At 40.8% G+C, this 21239-nt stretch overlaps 2 protein-coding genes across 4 annotated transcripts in view; one reads left to right on the top strand and one right to left on the bottom strand.

Moving 5' to 3' along the window:
• The window catches only part of KIAA1549 (KIAA1549 ortholog), a 122857-nt gene extending 112880 nt beyond the window's left edge, over nt 1–9977 (top strand). Inside the window, exons 18-20 of one of the 3 annotated variants that reach the window (XM_015867211.2) lie at nt 516–661; nt 2434–2588; nt 7634–9977. In XM_015867211.2, the coding sequence (XP_015722697.1) occupies nt 516–661; nt 2434–2588; nt 7634–7888 (556 nt within the window). In that variant the 3' untranslated portion in view covers nt 7889–9977. The remainder of the gene's footprint in view (nt 1–515; nt 662–2433; nt 2589–7633) is intronic. The other 2 variants (XM_015867220.2, XM_015867229.2) reach the window with 2 other exon arrangements.
• Nucleotides 9978–16972: 6995 nt separating this feature from the next.
• Nucleotides 16973–21012, bottom strand: TMEM213 (transmembrane protein 213). The gene is made up of 3 exons (XM_015867196.1): nt 20756–21012; nt 19082–19147; nt 16973–18027 (listed from the first exon to the last, which is right to left on the bottom strand). The coding sequence occupies exons 1-3, from the start codon at nt 20835–20837 to the stop codon at nt 17858–17860; spliced, it is 318 nt and encodes a 105-aa protein (XP_015722682.1). The 5' UTR covers nt 20838–21012; the 3' UTR covers nt 16973–17857.
• Nucleotides 21013–21239: the final 227 nt, after the last annotated feature.

Here is a 21239-nt window from a genome sequence, read left to right as displayed (position 1 = left end):
TTTTCTGTAGTTTGATGAATCTTGAAGAGAATTTTCAAGCTTTTGAAAATTTCCTGGAGAGTGATCAGAGGAAATCATATCAGTTTATGAAATACACATGTGATGCAGAATGTGTGGTTTGACGTAGAACTAAACTGTGAGCCTGGCAACTCTTGAATAAGAGTTAGATACATTGCTACAGCAAGCAGCTCCATCACTGCTTACTGTATAAAATCTATCTTCTTCTTCTCCCTGACGATTTTTCCCCAAGGGGAAAACAAGATCTATGGGATTTTTCCTCTGCATTGAAGAAGCTGCAACTTGTAAAAATGCTTGCATGAAGTTCTTGGTAGAGTTTCTATCTCACTTTTATCTGTGATACAGGACATGGAGGAGGAATGTACCCCTCAGACTTTTTTTGTGTGTTTAAGGTAAAACCATAGTTTGAAGACATCATAAGGAGATGTTGTAGGAGGTATACTGTTATTAATTAGGCAGTTTTGTTGTTGTAATCCTGAGTCCTCACTGTTCCACAGGCAGAACTTTGGGCCAGGTTTTCTTCAACCTGCAGAGTTAATGCATCCAGACCAGCAGCCGCCTGAGGTTCAGTATTCCTCCAGAGGGGTATACTCAGAGGAAATGCCATCGGTGGCACGACCACGACCAGTTGGAAGCACTGCAGGTACAATTCTTGAGTTGAACACGCAATAAATAGCAGGTCCCTTTCTTTATCTCTTCTTACTCTGAGATCACCATTAAGGCATCGTTGTTCTTCAGCTGCTCTACTTTAATTGTGGCCCTCATTTTCAGCACCAAAAAAGCAGTCCAGAGGAGAGGTTAACTTTGCATACACATGGCCTTGCCCAAAAAGGCAGTACTTTGACACTTTTTTAGTGTCTGACAATCAATGTTTATCACACAATGTATTTTTTTATTAAAAAAAACAACAACAAAACTATGGAAAATTCTTAGTGTATGGTGCGTGTTGACTTTCTGCTGCAGACCACTCTGCTGTTTTTGCCAAATGAGCTAATTGATGCATCCCAAATAGCCTACTAAATAAAAATAGTTAATGAATATTTTTCTGCATCTTTATTATTTTTCATTTCTTTTCCTGAAAATATATGTGTAAAAGCAAGATCTTTTAGTTTCTGAAGATATTATCTCTTGCTGACTTGGTAGTGAGATAAATTCTGTAGTGCTCATCAGCTCTATCATGAAGAAAATTCTAACATCACATGGCAATTAAGCAGCAAACGCTGCTTCTAATAATAATGTATTCTATTATTATGCAAATGCCACAGTTAATTTTCTTCCAGACAAATGTTTTCTTCCTGGGGAGTTGAAAAAGACTAAAAATACAGTCGTATACTTCTGAGTTCTATTTTTGGTATCTGCTCTCCTCTGTTAAATGCATGAAAAGGACAGAGATGGAATGGCTGTTACAGGCTGATGATTATTTTACTCTCTGATTCACACTATTCTCATGCATCTTCTGGATTCAGATGATTATTAACTGTCCTTCAGCATAAATATACGTAGCTATCAAGCTTCTTGAAGATTGGATGTTTTTTGAGGGGAAAATATGAACATGAAATAATTTTACAACACATAAATCACACTGTTTTTGTCTTTTCCTCCCGTTTTTGTACTCGTGCACACACGTGCATACAGTTATGTATTACTTATCACTGGGTTAATTAAATGTGTCTAATTTCCAATATATTCTTAAAATAAATGTTGTTTCCTTTTGGGAGGAAATTTAGGAAAAAAAGGAAAGCTGTCATGTTGTTGCATGTCTCTTACAATTAATGACGATAACTATCCTTTGGTATGTTTGAAAGCAGTTGAGGGGAGTTAGAAAGGAAGGGGTTAGCTTTCAGCCTGAAACAAGATACAGTATGTTCTGACCTTCTCGTTAGCCAACGACAGCATCGTTTAATATTTAACCATGAAGCAAAGCTGGAAGAACTATACTCTTATATGATCGTGTGTTGAATTCGTGTGAGAGATGGAACAGAAAGCGGTTTAGAGAGTCAAGATGTAGCAGGGTGAGGCAAATAAGGTATACCACAGCAGCACATATCTTGTCTTTGCTGCTAAGTAATTTACATGAAAGCATTGCCAGGGCTTTTGGTAAGTGCTATTTGAAAAGGGTTGGCATGTTTTTGGAATGAAGTGCAGTGTGCGTCTGAGATGCATGTATCTCAACCTCTTCCTTCAGTGCAGTGGCAATAAAAAACACCACACTCAAACAAACTGCACAAAATGCACATAACTTTTCCTTCTTTGTTCTACACTGACAGCCTTCTTTCTGCTGATTTTTTTTTTAATTACATAGAAACAGAGCTCCACTTTCTTCTTGTCTCTGCTCCCAACAAGGTTTTATGTTGTCATTTGTCTGCCCTACAAACTTGAATGTATAAAGATGAAAAAACAATATTTGCTTTTAAGGTTCTCAGATACAGCACCTCACTCAGGTGGGAATTGCTAGCAGGATCGGAGGTCAACAAGTGGAGATCCCCTCAGGCAGAGCAGGGCATGGCCAGCCGGGGGGGCCAGGGTGGCCCCAGTACCGTGGAGAGGATGAATATGCTAGGCGAGATGCAGTGAGTACTGTGTTACACATTTGCATAGTTTCCGAAGTAGTGATATGTTCGGGTATTTTTTTTCCTGCTTTACTGTATGGAACTTTTTTCCCCTGGAATACTTTCAGTTGCTTCTCTGACATTCTTTGCTTTGCTCTTCAAACCTTTGTTAGCTCTTCTGACTTTCGCTTGCTGCTCTTTCACCTTCGCTTCTCCCTAATTGCTTTCTCCCACCTTACCTAATCTTTTTTTTTCTCACTCGAGGCCTTCATTCATTAATAGCAGTTCACCCAGTTCTGCTTCTGAGCACCAGCAGAGTTGGGTGCTGCTTTCCATTTCCTTCTTTGAAATATGCCTCTGTATTTTGCAGTCATTGTAATTAGAAAACATTGATTACCCTTCTACTTTGTATTGGTATAGTTCTTTCATCTTCTGTATCAGTGCGCTTAAAACAGCGAGAGTTAGGGCCAGAGAATAAAGTATATACTTGCACGTAACAGTGCAGGTGTTCCTAAACAAATCATTTTCCTACCTCAGTCATTAGGATGTGGTAAAATCATATGCATTCATTAATCAGTGTTACCTAGGCACCCATCATGATTTCATGTTATGGCTGTTCAGCTTCTGGAGGTTGTTTCTGATTCAACCTGGTGAGCAATGAGTTTGAAGATACTTCCTTTGCTTGGAAAGATCCAGTTGCCTGCCTCTAGTGATTGATGAACTTGCATCTTGAAGCGGGCTGACCTGTGACAGCTTTATTGTGGTGATCTTGAGAGCAACAGCTTTTTGCCCCTTCTTTTGTTCTCTTGTCATAACCATCATTTCTCCAGTTCCTTCCTTGAGTGAGGGAGGAAATAATCTCCTTCTTTTGCATATTCAGGCCATCCATTGTGTGTTCACTCTACAAGAGTAGAGTTTTGAGCTTCATGATCTCAAAATGGCTTTACAGAACAACAGAGCAACAGTATGGACTTCCTCTTTAGATTTTGATGAAACAGAGCTCCTGCTTCTCCAGCTGCAGTTGAAAGAAGCATAAGGCTTTCAAGAACTGGGCACACTAGAGATAAACTCTAATGTTACTGTTGAAAACCATTAACTGTCAAAGCTGAAAAATGTATTTCCCTAACTTAACTTGCTATCTGTGCTTCAAACTGTGGTATTTGATTTTGTGAACGTCCTCATTTCCATTTACATCTAGAAAAGCACTCACATGAGGGGTCTTAGTATCTTTACCATTTTCAGAGGCATCTCTAGATTACCATTCATTGCCCTTTCATATAATTTGTCTTTTGTTTCTGAAAATTACTTGGTGTGGGGTTTTTTTTAGATCTGTGGACTTTTATCCCCCAAGGCATATTCAGTCATTACTTTATTAATATTTTATTACCTAAATTGGTGACGTATTACTGAAAATTCACTCAGGGCCCCATTTTCTGAGATGTTATGCAAACAATTGATTTTGACTTTCAATACCTATAAGACTTTAAAAGATTAGAGGCTCAATACAATGTGAACAATGTGTTACCATTTCAGACGGGTACCTCTCACCTCAATCTAAGTTCACGTTCTTTTAACTAATATGAATTTAAACCATTCCTTGGCTTTGATGAGACTTTTTGTTTGCTGACTGCTGCAGTTTGTTACTGCATTGTGACTTTTTTGGTTTTCTTTTATGGTTTTTTTTTTTTAAGGCAAAAGAAGGAGATCATGACTGGACCTAAATGTAGTGCAGTATCAGTAAATTGTAAATCAAAGCTCACCCAGTGCCTACACTTTCCTTTTCCTATGAAGATTTATTTCTTTCTTGCAAAGAATTATTCCTGTATTAAAAAAAAAAGGGAGTTTGTTAGATAAGCTCTTAACTTGTAGCTTTCTATACTATATAATGATCTTCTGAGCGTGGTTTCCTTCACTAGGACAGAGCTCTAAGTTTGTTATTCCTCTTTCTGGAGGGAAAGACTTAATCAGTGAGGGTCACATTCCTTATGATGCAGTATTCAACTCATTCTTAGGGAACAGCCTTCCTGTTCCCTCATTCTCAGTAAGTTTCTATAACTAACCTCTGTATTTATTTAGGGAGATTAGATCTGGAATGTTCTTCCTGCCCATAAACTTGAGAGAGGTCTACATTTGTGTTCTTGCTTTGGCTATTCTCCTCATAGTATCCTCACCTATTATACCTACAGCCTACACTTGATTTTTCTATTGGAACGTAACCTCTCATTTGTGCCTCCTGCCCTAGAATCAACATGCCAGTTACCATTTCCATCAATTCACCATTATTCTCCATCTGAAAGGATAATTACAGCATTTCCTACACTAACAGAAAATACAATATAGATCAGTTGGTCGGTTGAGCAGCAGAAATAATGAAGCCTGGTTTCTTACAGATCTGTGTGCTGTTTTGCATATCTGCCTCCCTACCACTGCCTGGCATCACTTTCTGTCTGCCTATAATCTCCTATAGGTCTCCACATCTTCTCTAGGTTTCAGCTGTTCCTCAAAGTCACACGTATCTTCCTACTCTATATTTATACCCCAGCTGCCCACCATTATATCTCTAAACCATCTCATTATACTTCCAGTTGTCTCTTGTGTTTCCTAACTATCTCCCATGGGATGCATGCTGTCTGGATGAGCACATCCTAACCTGTCCTTTCTGCCACTCTGATTCAGCAATAGAACAAACCTGGTCATGTTTAATTGACTACCTATTTTTGTTAAATTTGCAATATATGTATGTTTATAAATATATACACGTATCTGTGTGTATGTATGTATAAATCCCTACATCAGATTCAGTTAAATTAGCCACGGAGTTCAGATGTTTCTATGTGGGGGTGAACAGATGCATAATCTATCTCATAAGTCTTCATTCCTGAGTAAGTTAATCAAAAAAGAAGGTATTTTTGTCAGTTATTTTCTCCTACTGTTAATTGCATGGAAGTTTAATACAGAATTAGAATTTATGCTGTACAGAACTAGATGTTGTCAAATATATGTTACGTAACTATTTCTATTCAAAAATAAATATTAAAAAAAAGAGGAAAAAAAAGGCAAAAATTCTTCCAACCTTCCAATTCTTGTTTTGCTGCTATAGTCTGGTATATGCTAAGTTCACGAGAATACACACTTTTGTTTTTAGGAGTTACTTAACAAAATTTTATAGCCTTAACGTTAAAAAGCAACCACCATGGTCAGCAGATACTCATTTCCCCTAAGAAGCCATTCTTACAGTGCTGACTCCTTACAGTGTGAGGTAGGAGCTGAACCATGTGGTGTATTTTAGTGTGAAAGTCACCTGAACAGACATTAGTTTGATGCTAAGACTCGTGTCAAGGAATGTTTGTTTTTAACATTTTTTTGTTTCATCACTTTTCTATAAACCCACAGAGTACTTGTCAGTTTTGATAACTGTAGGCCGCAAATACGAATTAGTTTCAGGTTTCCCTGCCGAATGCAATAATTGTGAACAATCAAGAGGCCCATTCATTCCTTTCTAACACTAAAATCTCCTTCCCTTTATAAGAAGACAGGATGTTACTGGGAAAATCTTCTTTGCTTGTCATTCTTCCATTAAAGCTTCTTTTCTTCCTCTTAAACCCTCTTCTCAAATTAACTGTGCAAATGATCAGTGCTGTGTGAGCTATGCAAGAGAGTCAGAATCTGTTATTTGTTCAGTTCTATACCAAACCTCTCGGATTCTATTCATTTATGTTGAGAGAGATGTTAGGCAGCATTCTCTCATGCATTTTTCCCTGCACACTGCTGCTACAGCAATTCTCACTCCCCCACCCCCATATCCTTCCCAGGCTCTGCTTTGTAATCCCTTCATTCCCTTCCCCCTCTGCCCCAAATCCTTTTCTTGCTGACCTCGCTGTCTTTTCTTCCCTCACCAGTTTGCTCTCTCTGCTTCTACTTGGGGTTTATCTGCAGATGTTACTGCTCACTAAATTCTGATAACTCTGATCTCAGCTTGCTGCAGCTGGTTGCTCCTTGTTGGAAAAGGATTGTGCTGCTTTGCTCCGAGCTGTAGGTTCAGTACAGTGTGTTCAAGCAGCCTCAAGTCCTTGGTGTCCAGTGTTTTCTTCTGTCTGCCTCTCACAGGTACAAGAACCAAGAAGAAATGCTTCCTTCAGGGATGCAAACTGGAATTGGAATTTTTAAAATGTATTTGTTTTGTGCCCTTATTGGGAATTAGTGAAATTACTGAGTGCACTGCAAATTCGCTCTTCGTTTTAGTGTAAGCAGACATTTTTCTTGATAGACAAGCCCATAAACTCAGGCTTGTGTTGTTTCTTTCTTGTTTCTTTAGAGAATATCTGTTACTGAACAAAAGCAGAATTAGCTCCTTTCTGCCCTTAAACAGTGTTCGTCCCTAAGCTGAGATGGTGGTTCTCAGTTACCTGGAACAGATTCTAAGTGTGGAAAAATCTATTCTTTCTGATTTGAATCACTTTTTTTCTTCTGCTTCTTCACTTGTTGGCTCTTTTCCCAGGTATGGGTCAGTTACATGGTCCTCATGTGTGGACTTTCTAAACAGGCAAGCCAGATAGAAGAGGGAAGGTGTCTTGGAACATCCCTGTTCCATGATAGTCATGTTATAGTCATAGTCATAGTTCCATCAGCATCCCTGTTCCATGGATAGTATGAAGAAATGACAACCAGGAAGGCAGTAGTTTGCCTGTTGTTTTTTTGGGAAGCTGATGGAAAGGGTATTACTGGAAAGCCAATTCCACTGACTTCCACTTCTGTTTTCAGTCCCCACCTCTTTCCATTTCAATTTCTAAACATAACCAACATAGACAGGGTCAGACTTTCTACTGGACGTTCAAAGAGATTTTAAAAATCCCTGAACTTGAGGCAGTCCAGCAATTTTGTGTACACTTGTTATTTTGCTCTCCATAAGAGGAATCACTCATTCATACAACAAAAGAACAGTGGCAGCAGATAGAAGCATCTCCATACTGCTTTCCCTCTGTTCTTTGCCTTTTTGCTTTCTTGTCTTTTCTGGGAGTATTGTATTTGTTCAGAAAGTACTATAACAGTTTCTACCTTTTTTCCAGATGCATATGCATGGGCACCAAGAATATTCCTCCTCACCAGTATTCCAGATGCCGAGGACTTCAGCCAGGCAACCTTCAGCACCCCCTGCTCAGCTCCCACACAACAACCTACAGGGCCAGGGCCTTTGCTACACCACCAGTTCCACTGAGGACCTCCAACCAGGTCACTCTTCAGCCTCTCTTATAAAAGCAATTAGAGAAGAACTTCTACGTCTTTCTCAGAAACAGACGACAGTGCAGAACTTCCATAGTTGATTTAGCATTCCCTTGCAAATCTGCCAGCTATCTGCTTCCTATGGAAGCAAAGACTTACAGGAAATCAGCAATGTTGTTCTCTCAAAAGAATGGACTTTCACAGCTCTTTAGACAATTCTGGAAAAAAGAAAAAGGCAGCAAAATGAGGAGAGGAAGGAGAGACTGGGAACAGTCATAAGTGTCATGGCAATCAGTGGTCACTAATCTGTTAATATTACGGTGCTCCTCTTCTCTTCCTACCCTCAACTCAGTCTAACAAACAAATAAATAAAACCTGAAGTCAAGAAGTCAACACTCCGGCAAAAAAAAAATCACAGGAACAAACTCCATGTGTAGTAGACTCCTTTTTCTAAGGAGGAAGGCAAAGGTTTGCATGAACTGAGATGACATTTTGCAAGAGATTCCAAGTATTCTGATCTCTCCAGTGCTTATGGGGAACTGGTTTGTGTTGCTGTTCTCCAAGATTACAAACTATATCAGCTCTAGGGTGTTGAAGGTGTAATCCCACGTAAGAATCGCTTTGGTTGTCAGTAACAGTAGGACTTAGAATAAAAGGCTTTATGAACTACTTGTAACAAAACGGAACAATAATTGTTAAAGCTCCATGCTTCCAAATGGAGCTACCCTCTGCACTCTTCCTTGTTTTCCTTCTGGTGCTGAAGCTTCAAGTGTTCCTTCATCTTCAATGTTTGCAAAGTGAAACATTGGCCTTGTATAACTAAGAAAATATCTGTAGACTCATTCAGGCTGGAGAAACAAAGCAAAGCATCCAAACAGAAAGGGCTTGGCATTTAACTTGTTTTGAAAATCACTGAAAAATAGGAGAGGAATATTCAGCCACAGTTGCATCTGGGGAAATGTGTATGTGCGTTTTTAATATATATATTTACATACTGCTCTTGTAAGACCAGCGATAAAATATTGCCACTCTGTAATTTGCTTTGTGGACAGAAACCAATCCAGCCTGACTGGTACAGGGTCACCAGCATTATGTTTTAAATTAATGTCCTAAATCATTGCTTATGTTTGGATCTGAATAATTTTAGTGAAAGTCAGTGACGGTTTAGAACATTAACATAGGCTTAGATTTGCGGTTTGAAGACAGTTTCTATATTTGTACTTGTTCCCACTGTCCCTCTGGACAAAGGATAAGCATTATCCCCATGGTAAGAATGGTACGTGCCATGGAACTGTTTGTTGCTGTTTTTTCCAGAGTTTTAATTTAATACTAGCTATGAATTTACTAATATTTGGCCATTGCATAACTGTAACTGACGTAATACATATGGAGATTTTACTTAAGTCATGATTTGTTGGAGTGTTTTTATTTTCAGAGCAGACTGTACGAAGGCTAGCAAACTGGCACTGAGATGGAGGGTAAGCTCTGTGTTTGTGAGAAGGCCTAGAAGCCTTGCCTCAGAAAAAAATGAAACAAAACTATTTGGTGCTACAGCGTGGATATTTCAAACTCTGTTAGAAGCTGGTTGTAGCCAAGGAGGTCACTGGGTGGTTGACCAGAGTAGGGCTGTGTTTGCCTTGCTGGGGTAGAAATAACAATTGGTAAAATACAGGTATGTCATGCTGGTTTGGTATGGTGTTCTATGGAGTTCCTGGCTCCAGTGTACAGTTCAGTAGCTACAACAGGACTAGCTCAGACTGAAATGAAAACAGGTAGGAGGATACCGTGGAAGAACCCTGAGTACCTTGTTCATGAAATATGTATGTAATGACATTTGTTGCCAAAGCCAGGACTAGGAAGCAGCTATCTGCTCACTGATATGCTAAAAGCAATGGCATGTTGCTTCCTTTTTTATTAGAGAACTAAGTTGTTTATCTTTTTACCCATTGTTGTCAGAGGACAGTATGAAATTGTTTGAGCGACTTCATGTGGCAAAGCAGTGTAAATTCATTTCCAGTTCACCGTTCAATACATAGTCCTCATGGGCACTGGTTGAGGTTTGATCGGAGTCAGAACACCTGCATGATTACGAACAGCACTATCTACAGGTCATCCTGTTTTGAATTTTTAAAGCCTTTTGTGTAATAATCAGTTCTAGCATAAAAATAAAGAAACTTTTGTTTTCTGCCAGATTTGTAAATGTGAATGTTACTAATACTCCTGAAAAATGTTGGGTTTTACAACCTGAAGATTCCATTGGGCAATGTTGATCTTCTTGAAAATGCTGAAGACTGTTCCTAAGCATTCCTATTTAAGCCAATTCCTTCATAGCCCAGATCCTTCTCCAGCTTAATTCTGCAGTGGAGCCTGAGGCCAGTGCTCATAACATTAACATGTTACAATTACTTCATTTTAAGAAAATGTGGTCTTCTAGAAAGTAAGTGACTTCTGGCTCCAGCTACTTACAAAGGAATATGAAGTCCTTTCAAATTTAAAGGCACTTATGCTATTTCTAATTCACTTTTGTTATTGATGGTGATGCTATTGCAATATATCTTTTTTTGTTGTTGTTTGGAAGAATATCCTTTTCAGTCCCAAATCTTAATGAAGAACATGAACAGGACAGCTAGATAAAGGTCAATGAAAGTGGCTTTTGCTAAAACAAAAACCTCTCTTTACTACCTTACAACTTCACAGAGAAGCCAGTAATAGATAAGCTGAAAAGCTGCATTTGTCTGGAGACCTGATCTGCTATTCACAAAACAATGGTATAGTGTATTCTGTATATTCATATATTAACAAAAGTAACCCAATAGATCACTAGATGTTCCCGTTCCAAAGATGTTCCTAACAAAGGAAACCCACACGTTACTTTTCTCATGTGCTCCAAAGAGTCTCTGGGATGCATGCATTGCAATGGGTTTCCACTTGGGAATTCAGGGGGGAAAAAGACTGTGTGTTTCTCAATCTCCAGTTTCTTGCATTCTTTTTCCAGTTATTTTATTGTCCTATTAAATAAAGAAAGAAAAGAAAAGAAAGAAAGAAAGAAAGAAAGAAAGAAAGAAAGAAAGAAAGAAAGAAAGAAAGAAAGAAAGAAAGAAAGAAAGAAAGAAAGAAAGAGAAAGAAAGAAAAAGAAAGAAAAAGAGAGAGGGAGGGAGAGAGAGAGAGAAAAGAGCTGAAATTTAAAGTATCTTGAATTTGAAGTATCTGTTAATGAATCTACCAGTTAATAAAAACACTAATCGGATGAGAAGTTGATACGGGCAAAGAAAGATGTTACCAATTGTTGCATCTATTTTCATGACTGAACCATCTGGTTTATAGAATCCTCAGGTTTTTCTCTCTCTTTATAATTCTCTGTGACATTTATGTGTAGTTTGTGTTTAGTTTGGCATAAAGCAGAACTTGGCGAGATCAGAGCTATGTAATTTAGGTTTGTTGGTTTGTTTTTCTTTTCTGTGGACAAAATGTTGACCTCTTGCTTCTTGCTCATCTTTAAAGCAAAGTGACATTTTACAGTCCTTTTTCAGATAGTAAATTTGACAGGTGGGCCATGTTTCAACGCTATAAAATATCATCCCCCAGGCTGTAACACACATGGTCCCGTCAATGGCTGTGGGCATGCAACTGAAGAAAGAGTGTTGTAAGTAGGAGATAATTGCACAGGTGCTCGACTCATAATGCTACATACGTGAACTTTGAAGCAAGAAGTGGAATTTCATGGACCCTTTGTAATTGGAATGTGCTTGGAATGGTTTGGCTTCAGATAAAGTTGTTGGATGATAGCAGTGTCATGCAAAGCAAAAGATGGCAACTAAGTCTCCTGGATGACAGTGTACTAAAAAGAGATGTATTAAAAGCTTGAGTATGGCCCTCTGCCCCCACTCAAGTTGATTCTGTAATGTGAACTGTAATCTGTGCAGTCCTTCACCACTGACAGTGCTGGTCTGTACAACTGGGGAACATCTCTCATCAGTGAGGTTACCAAAGCAGGTCAGCAAGACCAGAGACCCTCCAGGACAGTTTAGATGTGCCTATGGAAAAGAAGCAGCTTTAAGCTCATTTATATAGTGGACATCTTTTTCCTCTTCTTTTTATTTGCATTTTTATTTGTTTACTTTTAATGGAGGGGTGGAAGAGCCCTCAGTGTGCCACCAACATATTCTCAGTCATGTATTGTGGTATTTATAGATACAGATAGAGTTGCCCTTCCTTTGTAAAAAGACTTATCCAGAGCAGAGCTTCAGTCCCTGTGAATCTCATTGGATTAGTGCTCGAATATGCATTTATTGGCCCTTCATAGCTTGTGGAGTTGGAATGTTTTGTCTTGATTCTGTATTCAACTTGATACTCTTGGCATTTAAAATACATTTCCTCTTTCATAATGACCATTTCTGCTTAGTTTTGAGTAGATCTCACTCCATAGCTGGAAGTTTATGTTTAGGCTGTTATATCTTGCCTTAATCAGAGTAGAATGTTGGCACATTTTGAAGAAATGCTCTGAAGAGTCTTTGGAAATGAATGCAAAACTGTCATGGATCCCTGATGTGGTGTTTTCATACAGTAGTCCTGGTATTGCCATATGTAGAGCAGGCGAAGGGAGATGAGAATTAAGAGAGTGAGAAACAGACTGGAAGATGAAAATTACATTGTTTAGCATTTCCATTTATATGCTAATGTCTGTGCTTCTTAATTACTCTGATGTGATCCCATGATCACTTCTCTAAGGTTTTTGGCACATGTGTCTTGGAAGTTGGTTGTCTCATCCAGGTTGTTGGAATGTTTTAGTGATGTTATGAGTTAAAGGCAGTAGCTGGATACCACTTTGTGTTTCAGGAAAAAATCCTCAAGGAAGAATAGATGTGTTGTTGTATTTGGCAGTGCACCTCTCTCCTCTGGTCCTGAAATGCAGATCTGAAAGAAATTTGACTAAAATAACAGCAATTTTAAAATATTGCAATAATAATAAAAAGATTTTACCCGCGGAGTTAAGGAAACAGGATTGGGAATTTGCAAATCTCAGTAGTACTTCAGCTTAGTTGGCAAATGGGAAATTGCTTGCATTCTCTGAAGTAGAGGCGATTTGGGCATTCATAAACCCATGAGCCCATTGCAGTGTTTGTTGGCCTTTGCAACCCTTAATAAAATGGTTTGGGGTAAGTCATGTTGCATTGTGCAAGGAACTCTTATTGCCCAGCATTTCCATTGATGATTTTGATCCATGTGACAGTTCCTTTGAGCTTGATGATGGTTCCTTTAAATAAGAACACTTCAAAAGATTACAGATAAAGATTTTCTCATTTAAAGGATGTAGATGCATGGCGAAGTATTTACATTATTGGTATATATTGTTATTCTTCACCAAAATGTGGAAGAGAATTTTTTAGGGTGCTGTAAACCGTATTCTTGCTTTTGCAGAGAGTGTGGTAGAGCTGCAGGGAAGTTAATGGAAGTTTTTGTTACTTCAGAAGTTGGCATCACTGATGGCAGCATTATCTACAACAGTCACATCTCCACCTGGGAGTGAAGGGTAATACTGTCCTGCAGCTTTGCACTGAAGATACACTTAAGGTGCATGTCTACTGCCCACATCCCTCAGTGCCACATCCACACGACTCCGAAACACCTCCAGGGACGGTGACTGCACCACCTCCCTGGGCAGCCTGTGCCAGCACAGCACCGCTATTTCTGAGAGGAAATGTTTTTAATATCTGACCTGAAAAGCATGAAATGACAAGATAGGACTTTTAGCTTTGTTGCAACACACAACGGTTGCAGCTGTAGACAGGAAATGAAGGGAGGAATCCTAGTGTATTGAATATATGGCCAATAATAGAGGGAAAGCTAAAATGAATAAATAATTTGGAAGATAACCTAGCAAAGAGCACAGAGGTAGGAAAATGTTCTAACTTGGGCTTAGGGATTAGGGTCTATATATCTGTCTTAAAGTCAGTCACATGATTTATTTGCAGGGTGAAATGCTGTGCTTAAGTCAGTATACAAACGTTCAGAAAAGTTGTGAATATGTGAAATTTATGGAAAAATGAGCTCATTGGGAAGGAGAAGCAGGGGGAGCAGGAGAGGCTGTAATCACCTGGGAAAAGCTGAAAAGTCATTGGCAAGATATCACTGCATGAAACTATCTACAACCCTCAAAGGATTAATTTCAAAGTGCCTGGGGGGTGAGCGCTTGCAAGAGCACAGAAGGGTGCTGTGTTTTACCTGTGAACTCAAGTGGGGAGGGAAGGCAGGATGGATCGCTGTGTGCACTGCGCTTTATCTTCCTCCCCACATGGCAGCTGCTGTGAGAGAGAGCTGAGCTGGAGGGACCTTTAATCCCACCTTGCTGTTGTTGCAGAAGTTTCTCCAGGCTGTGGCATCTTTGTGTGAATTAAGTAATAATAAGGTTGAATTCCACAGGAGTGGCTGCTGCCACTGATACTACAAAATGAGGATCTGGAGTGAGGAGAGAGGGTGGCTGTTTCCCAGGATTTCCTGTATTTCATTCCTTGCCTCTAATTAATTACAGTAATATTATGAAATTCTAGTCTTTGTAGTGGCTTTATCAAAATTACCAATTCCCAGCACTGTGAAACTTTTCTTATGAATTTAACCTCTGTATTTTCTCTGTGAGTGGGAACCTCTGATGCTTGCCAGTTTTCATCCCTCTGGTGATTCTGCAAAGTGTAATCATTGTAAAATGCAATTGCTTAATATGTAGCTCATTCACTAAAACCCCAAGGATAAGAAGCAGTGAGTAATGTGAGTCATTACCGGAGCAATAGTTTCTAAAGAGATGAAGAGTCATGCATCGCATATCAATCAATTTAGTCTTAAATTAAGAATTTATAAAAATCACTGGTCAGATGTGATCGATATCATTCCCAGGCAAATTAAAGTAGCTTCCCTGGAGTCATGCGCTGCTTCTGATGTTTCTCTCACACAGTATTAGTAGTACTGAATGGCTGCGTGCTCCATTCTGCTCTGTGTATTGAGATACCTGTACAGCAGCAGCTCTCCCAAGTGTCTTCATTCAGCCTCCCGCTTTTCAACCACTTTGGCTGTGTTTGTACTGAGCATTGTAATTCTAGTGGGAGCTATTGGTAATAGGTGAATGGTTGGACTGGATGATCTTTTAGGTCTTTTCCAACCTTGGTGATTCGGTGATTCTTTGTGGTTCTGTGAAATGGCTTCAGGCTTAAAAAGGGGAGATTTCGGCTACATATCTGGAAAAAGTATTTTACAATGAGTGTTGTGAGGCACTGGAACAGGCTGCCCAGAGCTGTGGTGGTTGCCTCATCCCTGGAGACTTTTAAGGCCAGGATGGGTCAAGCCCTGGGTAATCTGATCTAGCTGTGGTGTCCCTGCTCATTGCAGGGGAGTTGGACTAGATGGCCTTTAAAGGTCCCTTCCAACTCTAAGGGTTCTATGGTTAGTTGTTATGGAGGAAGTTTACAGTTACTGTGTTGGGTTGTTGTAGTCTGGCATCTGGACTAGATCATCTTTGAAGGTCCAGTCTAATTGATCTGTTCCACTCTACTCTACTCTACTCTATTCTACTCTACTCTATTCCATCCCCCTTTACTCCATTCCACTCCATTCCAACCCATTCTACCCCATTCTGTTCTGTTCCACTCTAGTCTATTTTCTATTCCATTTTCTATCCTATCTGAGATCTAACAGTTGTATCATATGCTTACAACTCTTTATATTGGAGTAGATTTAATTCCATGACTGATTGTAGGCATGCACCAAGGCAATTAACCAAGGAAATACGAAAGCTGTAAAACATATCCCTTCAAAATTCAAAACTATTTCCGTTTCCAGAGGGAATTCATGTGTTCCTGGCCAGGAAAACAAAATAAGTAAAACTGGAGAGCACTGGGAGGAGTTCTGCAGGAGGTAGGCACTAAGACAATGATTTTTACACAACAGATATCACATGGCTTTCAGACCAATGCACGTTTTCTGCTATTAAAACTAAGACAACAGGAAAAATATGATGTGAATAGTCGTAAGATTTGCTGTCCACCAATGACTGCAGTGGTTGTCATCTCACTGTATTTTCAAACAACACCAACAGTAAAATGTAGAATCCTATGTTTCTGTACCTTTGTACACACAGGTTTATATATTTTGTGGACAGAAGTGGCTGGCTGGTCCAAATCAACTTTTGCCTTGTGATTGCTTCTTTTGTTTTAATTGTTGTATGCTTAAATGCTGAGGTTTTTTTTTTCTTAAGTGAATGATGTTTTGTGGTTATTTACTGATAGTACTGTGATACGTGTAAGAAACAACAGCAAAATCTGCCACTTTCTTTCCTGACTGTCTCAGCTCAGCATTTCCCTCTGGAAGACTTTGTGTTGTGTGATGCCAGTGATAAGGCAGACTCTTTAGCAGCGTCTGTTGGGATAGAACAAGTGGAAAAGGTTTCAGGCTTGAAGAGGGGAGATTTAGGTTAGACTTAGGGAAACAGTCTTTTACAGTGAGGGTGGTGTGGCACTGGAATGAGTTGTCCAGAGATGTGGTTGATGGGGTCATACCTTGGCCAGGATGGACCAGGCTCTGAGCAACCTGATATAACTGTTTATTGCAGGAAGTTGGACTAGATGGTCTTTAAAGGTCACTTCCAACTCAAAAGATTCTATGATTCTTTAGGGAAGGATGTCTTTTTCTCAGCGTCTAACTTGTGCCCGTACCTGTAGAAAGCTGATGAGACCCATGCACTAGTTTGAACAGACAGTAGAACTGTCCTGATTGAATGCCTGGTTGTGCAAAAAAATAATCCGAGGAGCCTTAAACTGATTTGTATCTTTTTTAACCCAAAAAGTTATCTATTGGTAAACTGAGGTAAACTTCAATGATATCTAATTGATACAAATCTCCACTATGGCTTTCTTTGGTTTGAGCATGGTCATTTGTGTTTCATTTCAGTTGGTCTCTAGGAGGTTTGCTATTCTATATATGACTCTATGGGTTTCATGCTGATTTATGGTTTTAATAATAGATAGATATTAAAGTGGTGCAACTGTCCCAAATAAGATTATTTGATTGCAGTGAGGCAAACACTGCTGTGTGAATATTTCTCATTAAGATCATGTTTCTAGCAATTTGGGTGGGGTAATTCCTTACTGATACAAGCCGTATCGACATAAACTAGGATTAAAACAGTCAGTGGGAATACTTCCATCAAGAAAGTTGTTTATTATCATCTTACATAAATAGGACCAGTGTTGTGCCTGAGTTGGATATACTGGTTTAAAACCCATTCGCAATGGTATAGTGTGTCTTAATTATCTAGACAGGTGCAAGCCGAGTAGATACAACCAACATGTTAACCTCCCACAAAGCAGTTCACATACGTTGCAGTGGAATAATTAGTTCTAATTTTGAACCAGCCCAAACAACACTCAGGTTTCCAAAACAAAGTTTTTCTTGGTGTCAGTAAACACTTTGGTTTAGTAAACAGAAGTTACTCAGTGTAGCCAATGAGTTGCATTCTTTTAGTGATATATGTGGCCCACTGCTTAGTACTGAATCTCATGATATTGATCCTTCAGAAACCAGACCACTGCTCTTTCAAATTCCAAGGCTGTTTTGGGTTGTCTCAGGGCAGGGAGCCTAGTACCAGGTCCTCCAGGGTCCGATTGTACCCACGGGATGGGCTTGGATGGGCTCAGGGCAATGACAGAGTGGTAAAGTCACCGTCCCTGGAGGTGTTCAAGAAATGTGTGGATGTGGCACTCACAAGAAATGTGAGGATGTGGTTAGTGGGCATGGTGGGGATGGGCTAACAGTAGGACTAGATGATCTTAGTGATCTTTCCAACCTTGATGATTCTATGATACTAAATGTCGTCTGTGTGCATTGGGATCTTCATGGTGGCCAGCTTGGGACAGTAGCTCTGGCATTCCAGGAAGGACGATGCCCCAGCAGATGCCCCACTTATGTGTGGACTTACTTATTTTAGCTGAGGGCAACGTCGCTTTCTTTTCTATTTCTCAGGAAGTGATTCAGATGCTTTATCAGACTGTCTGTGCCTCACTGCTGCACAATGACTTGCCCTGCTTCAGGCTACCAAATATTTGGGTTCATCAGGCCGGAGTTTCATGACCTTTTCCACACAGAGCAGAATGAGAGTCAGAAACCAGAGGCTCCAGCCAACAGCTGCTGCAATCCATCCGTAATCATCCACACCAGCTGGACAGCACACGGCTGCTTGAGTGCAGAAGTCCACCTCTGGAGGAGAAGAAATGAAGTGAGCTGATGGGAGGCTAAGTACAGAGCAGGTTTTCTTTGCTAGAAGGTAGGTGAGATACTGACATCACAGTCTGCCCCATGTCCTGTCACCTTACCTTTGGGCATCATTCCCATAAGCCTGGCTCTTAACCTCAAGGGTGGCAATATTCAGTTTCTTCTATGTGTTTTGAAGACTTAGTCATCCCAGTTGGCCAAACATCTGAGCTGGTCCCCTTACCACTGCACCCTCCATTGCTGTAATCTTTCAGAATACCTAGTTAGCATCGGCCATGTGTTTTCTATCACACGGGTACAGTGATGATAGCCAGCTGGGTTCTGAGGCAGGAGTATCAAAAGGATCCTAGGAACCAACATGTCCCTCAGCTCCTTGGGCTGGAATGGAAACTGAGCATGAAACCTCAGACCCTAGGAGAGCTGGAGTAGCCAGAACAGCCTTAGAGCTACATGCACTGCATGTATATGCTCATGCATATCTATTTGTCTGCTGTGAAAAGCAAATGCCTTCTGCTCTTGGTACAGGGCAGATGTCCTCTTGCTTGTTGTCAAGAAAAAGTAAGTGCAGATGTTCCTCAGTTGCTCTCATTCAAGTGCACCATGCTGGACCATACTCTTGTGCGTTGGCCTTCAGAATGTGCAATACTATCGTCCTATGCTGTAGAGAGCAACCTTTCCCACCCGTAAACAGAAATTGCTCAGAGAGGGGAGAGGGACACCCATCCCCTATACAAATGTTGTCCTTTGAAGTAGCATATCTCTACTGGTACATGTACTGCAATTCAGGAAGTACAGGACTTGGGGCTTTTTCATGTTTAGGATGGAGAATGACTATAGGAGGACTGGTGGGATCTCAGGTTGTCCAAGTCTGGCTGATTGGGGAAGTCTTGGAAATGCTTCCTAGAGTTTCACGTGCAACTGAAGCCTTGATAACAGCAGATCATAACAGACAAATTGTTCTCCAGGATAGCCTCACCAATAACTTGTATAGTCTCCTTACCTGGCTTTATCACGGTAGTAATGATTTACAAAGACTTACTAAGACATGGCGGTTCATACTCGTCTGTGTGCATGGTGCTTGTTGAAATGTTGGAGGCTCCAGCTGCTGCCAGAAGGAAAGCACAGGAGGAAAGCAGAGCTCATTAACCAGTTCAGGTTGGGAAATACAACATGCAGATAAAGGTAAAGGAGGGAGAGGGGCTTCAGTGAAGATTTTGCCTCTTTAATCTGCTTTCTACCTAGAATCAGAGCACACTGACACTTTACTGCAGTGCTGCCTCTAGTCTGCAGCCCTCCAGATCTGTACACAGTGTCACAGGGCAAAGCTTTCTTAGGCCTTCCCAATACCCATTTTCCTTCAGCCACAGCATGGACCTCAGAGTGCTGCAGGATGGGAGGCAGGGATGGCTGAGGGATGCCCATGTGGGAGAAGCATAGTCTGCTGCAGTCACTGTGCATGAGCACCAAACTGTCCCCTGCTGCAGAAGGAAGGGAGTCAAAGAAATAAATCCTCCTGGGCCACTACAAGCAGCCCAGCTTGAGTTCAGCCAGATGAAATATCCCATGCTGAAATGATGCTTTGCAGAGACATAAGAATAACAGGCTGCTGCAATAAGGACTGCTGCATGCAAACAGAGTCTCCAATGAGCTCCTGGTTCACAGACTGAGCAGGGGCTGTGAGAGGGCTATTTCCAGCCAAACTATCACTCTGAGCTAACAACTTGGAGTATGACAGGGAGCAAAATTAAGTACCAGCTTGATTACGTGAAAGAGTTTAAAGTAATATCTCAGGTTTAACTTCAGCTCAGGAGAACAAAACAGACCAACACTTTGTTTTGAATTCGGCATTTTCCAAGCAACAGTGAATGAAATGAGGTTGTCCTGCAGGAAGTCCCACCCTGGGGTCACCTGCTGACTTTCAGTTTCATGTCATCAAGGCCACAACTTCCCCTACTGCTGCCCAGTGGGGAGTGGGTCCATGGGTCAGCCTCCTCCTGGGCAAGGTTGGAACACTCCTCATTCCTCCCCAGTTCTGCTAGAGCTTGTTGAATGACCTTGGCTATGCCCATAACTTATATTCTGGGTTAATAAGTACCTTACAGGAGCACTGGAAGAAACATTTAGACCTCTATGTGACCTGTGGAAGAAAGCGCTGCAGAGCACAGGGTTCATGTTTATAGATGGGGAAGCCCAAAGGACAGGCTGTCAGATCAGGCCCATCTTTAAGCATGTGGTTGATCTCCACTGATGCTGGTATACAAATGTGGGCAGTATCATGATGAGAAAGGTCTCATTTACATTTAGGCTTTAGGCAGCTTCTCTAACTAAAAGGGCTGAAAAGATTTCCTGCAAAAAGTACCTACTCACATCTAAAGCAGACTATGCACCCTCCTGGGAGATGTTTCAAATGGTCTCCTGCCTCAGTAAGTGGAGGCATGAAACAGTGGTCCCCTGTCTCATTGCCATTCAGCTGAGCAACCTGCAGCTCAGTCACATTTGTAGTGGATTTGTAAATAGCTGGCAGAAAGATGCTGTGATCAACCACATTAAGTCTCATCAGGATTAAGCAATTCCATTTCTCTACACTTTTTGGATGAGACAAGGGAGCCCACCTTGTTTCTGAAAAACAAACAGTGGGCAATACCTTTAGACGTAGAGAGGAGTGAGGGAAAAGGAAGGGTACAGAAAGTGAAGCACAAGAGAAAAGAAATACCTGCCAAACAGGAGCATCGGAGCGCAGTGATGAAGAAGAACATGATGAAGGACGTCCAGGGCTTATGGGAGGAAAGCATCATGCCAGAGGTCCAGCTTCTGCTGAGCAGCTGCGAGGATCAGCATGCCAATTCTAGCAGCAATGGTTCAGCAAATCCTGGATACACTCAGCCAGCATGCAGGGCAGAGGGTGGAGCAAAGGAGCTTCCTGCTGCCAGGACACTTTGAACCTCCCTACCACAACAAGGTGGGGAAGGAGAAGGGCTCTGACCACAGCAGCCTTGAAAGGTGGTGGATATGAGCACCAAGAGCCCCTGAAGGTCAAACCTGGGAATTTAATCCCAGGATCTACTACAGCCTGAGGGAGGAAAGGCTTCTGGGGCCAGCCCTTCCAGTGGGATCCTCAGACAGCTGCTGTCCTCCTAGTCTCCTCTTGATCCTAAAAAGATGGGTTGAAAGTGCTGGGAGGCACCGAGTATCATCAG

This window comes from Coturnix japonica, chromosome 1 (genome assembly GCF_001577835.2).
Source record: "Coturnix japonica isolate 7356 chromosome 1, Coturnix japonica 2.1, whole genome shotgun sequence".
In the NCBI taxonomy this organism is placed as follows: domain Eukaryota; kingdom Metazoa; phylum Chordata; class Aves; order Galliformes; family Phasianidae; genus Coturnix; species Coturnix japonica.
Note: the sequence above shows the minus strand (reverse complement) of the source record. Positions and strands in the feature narration are given on the sequence as shown.

What these genes read in the sequence shown, in the direction of transcription:
- TMEM213 (XM_015867196.1), bottom strand. Translation starts at nt 20,837, where the DNA reads ATGATGCTTTCCTCCCATAAGCCCTGGACGTCCTTCATCATGTTCTTC. An exon ending in CCGATGCTCCTGTTTGGCAG is followed by an intron (nt 19,148 to 20,755) that starts GTATTTCTTTTC and finishes TCCTTCTGGCAG; the next exon opens with CAGCTGGAGCCTCCAACATT. An exon ending in GTATGAACCGCCATGTCTTA is followed by an intron (nt 18,028 to 19,081) that starts GTAAGTCTTTGT and finishes CTTCTCCTCCAG; the next exon opens with AGGTGGACTTCTGCACTCAA.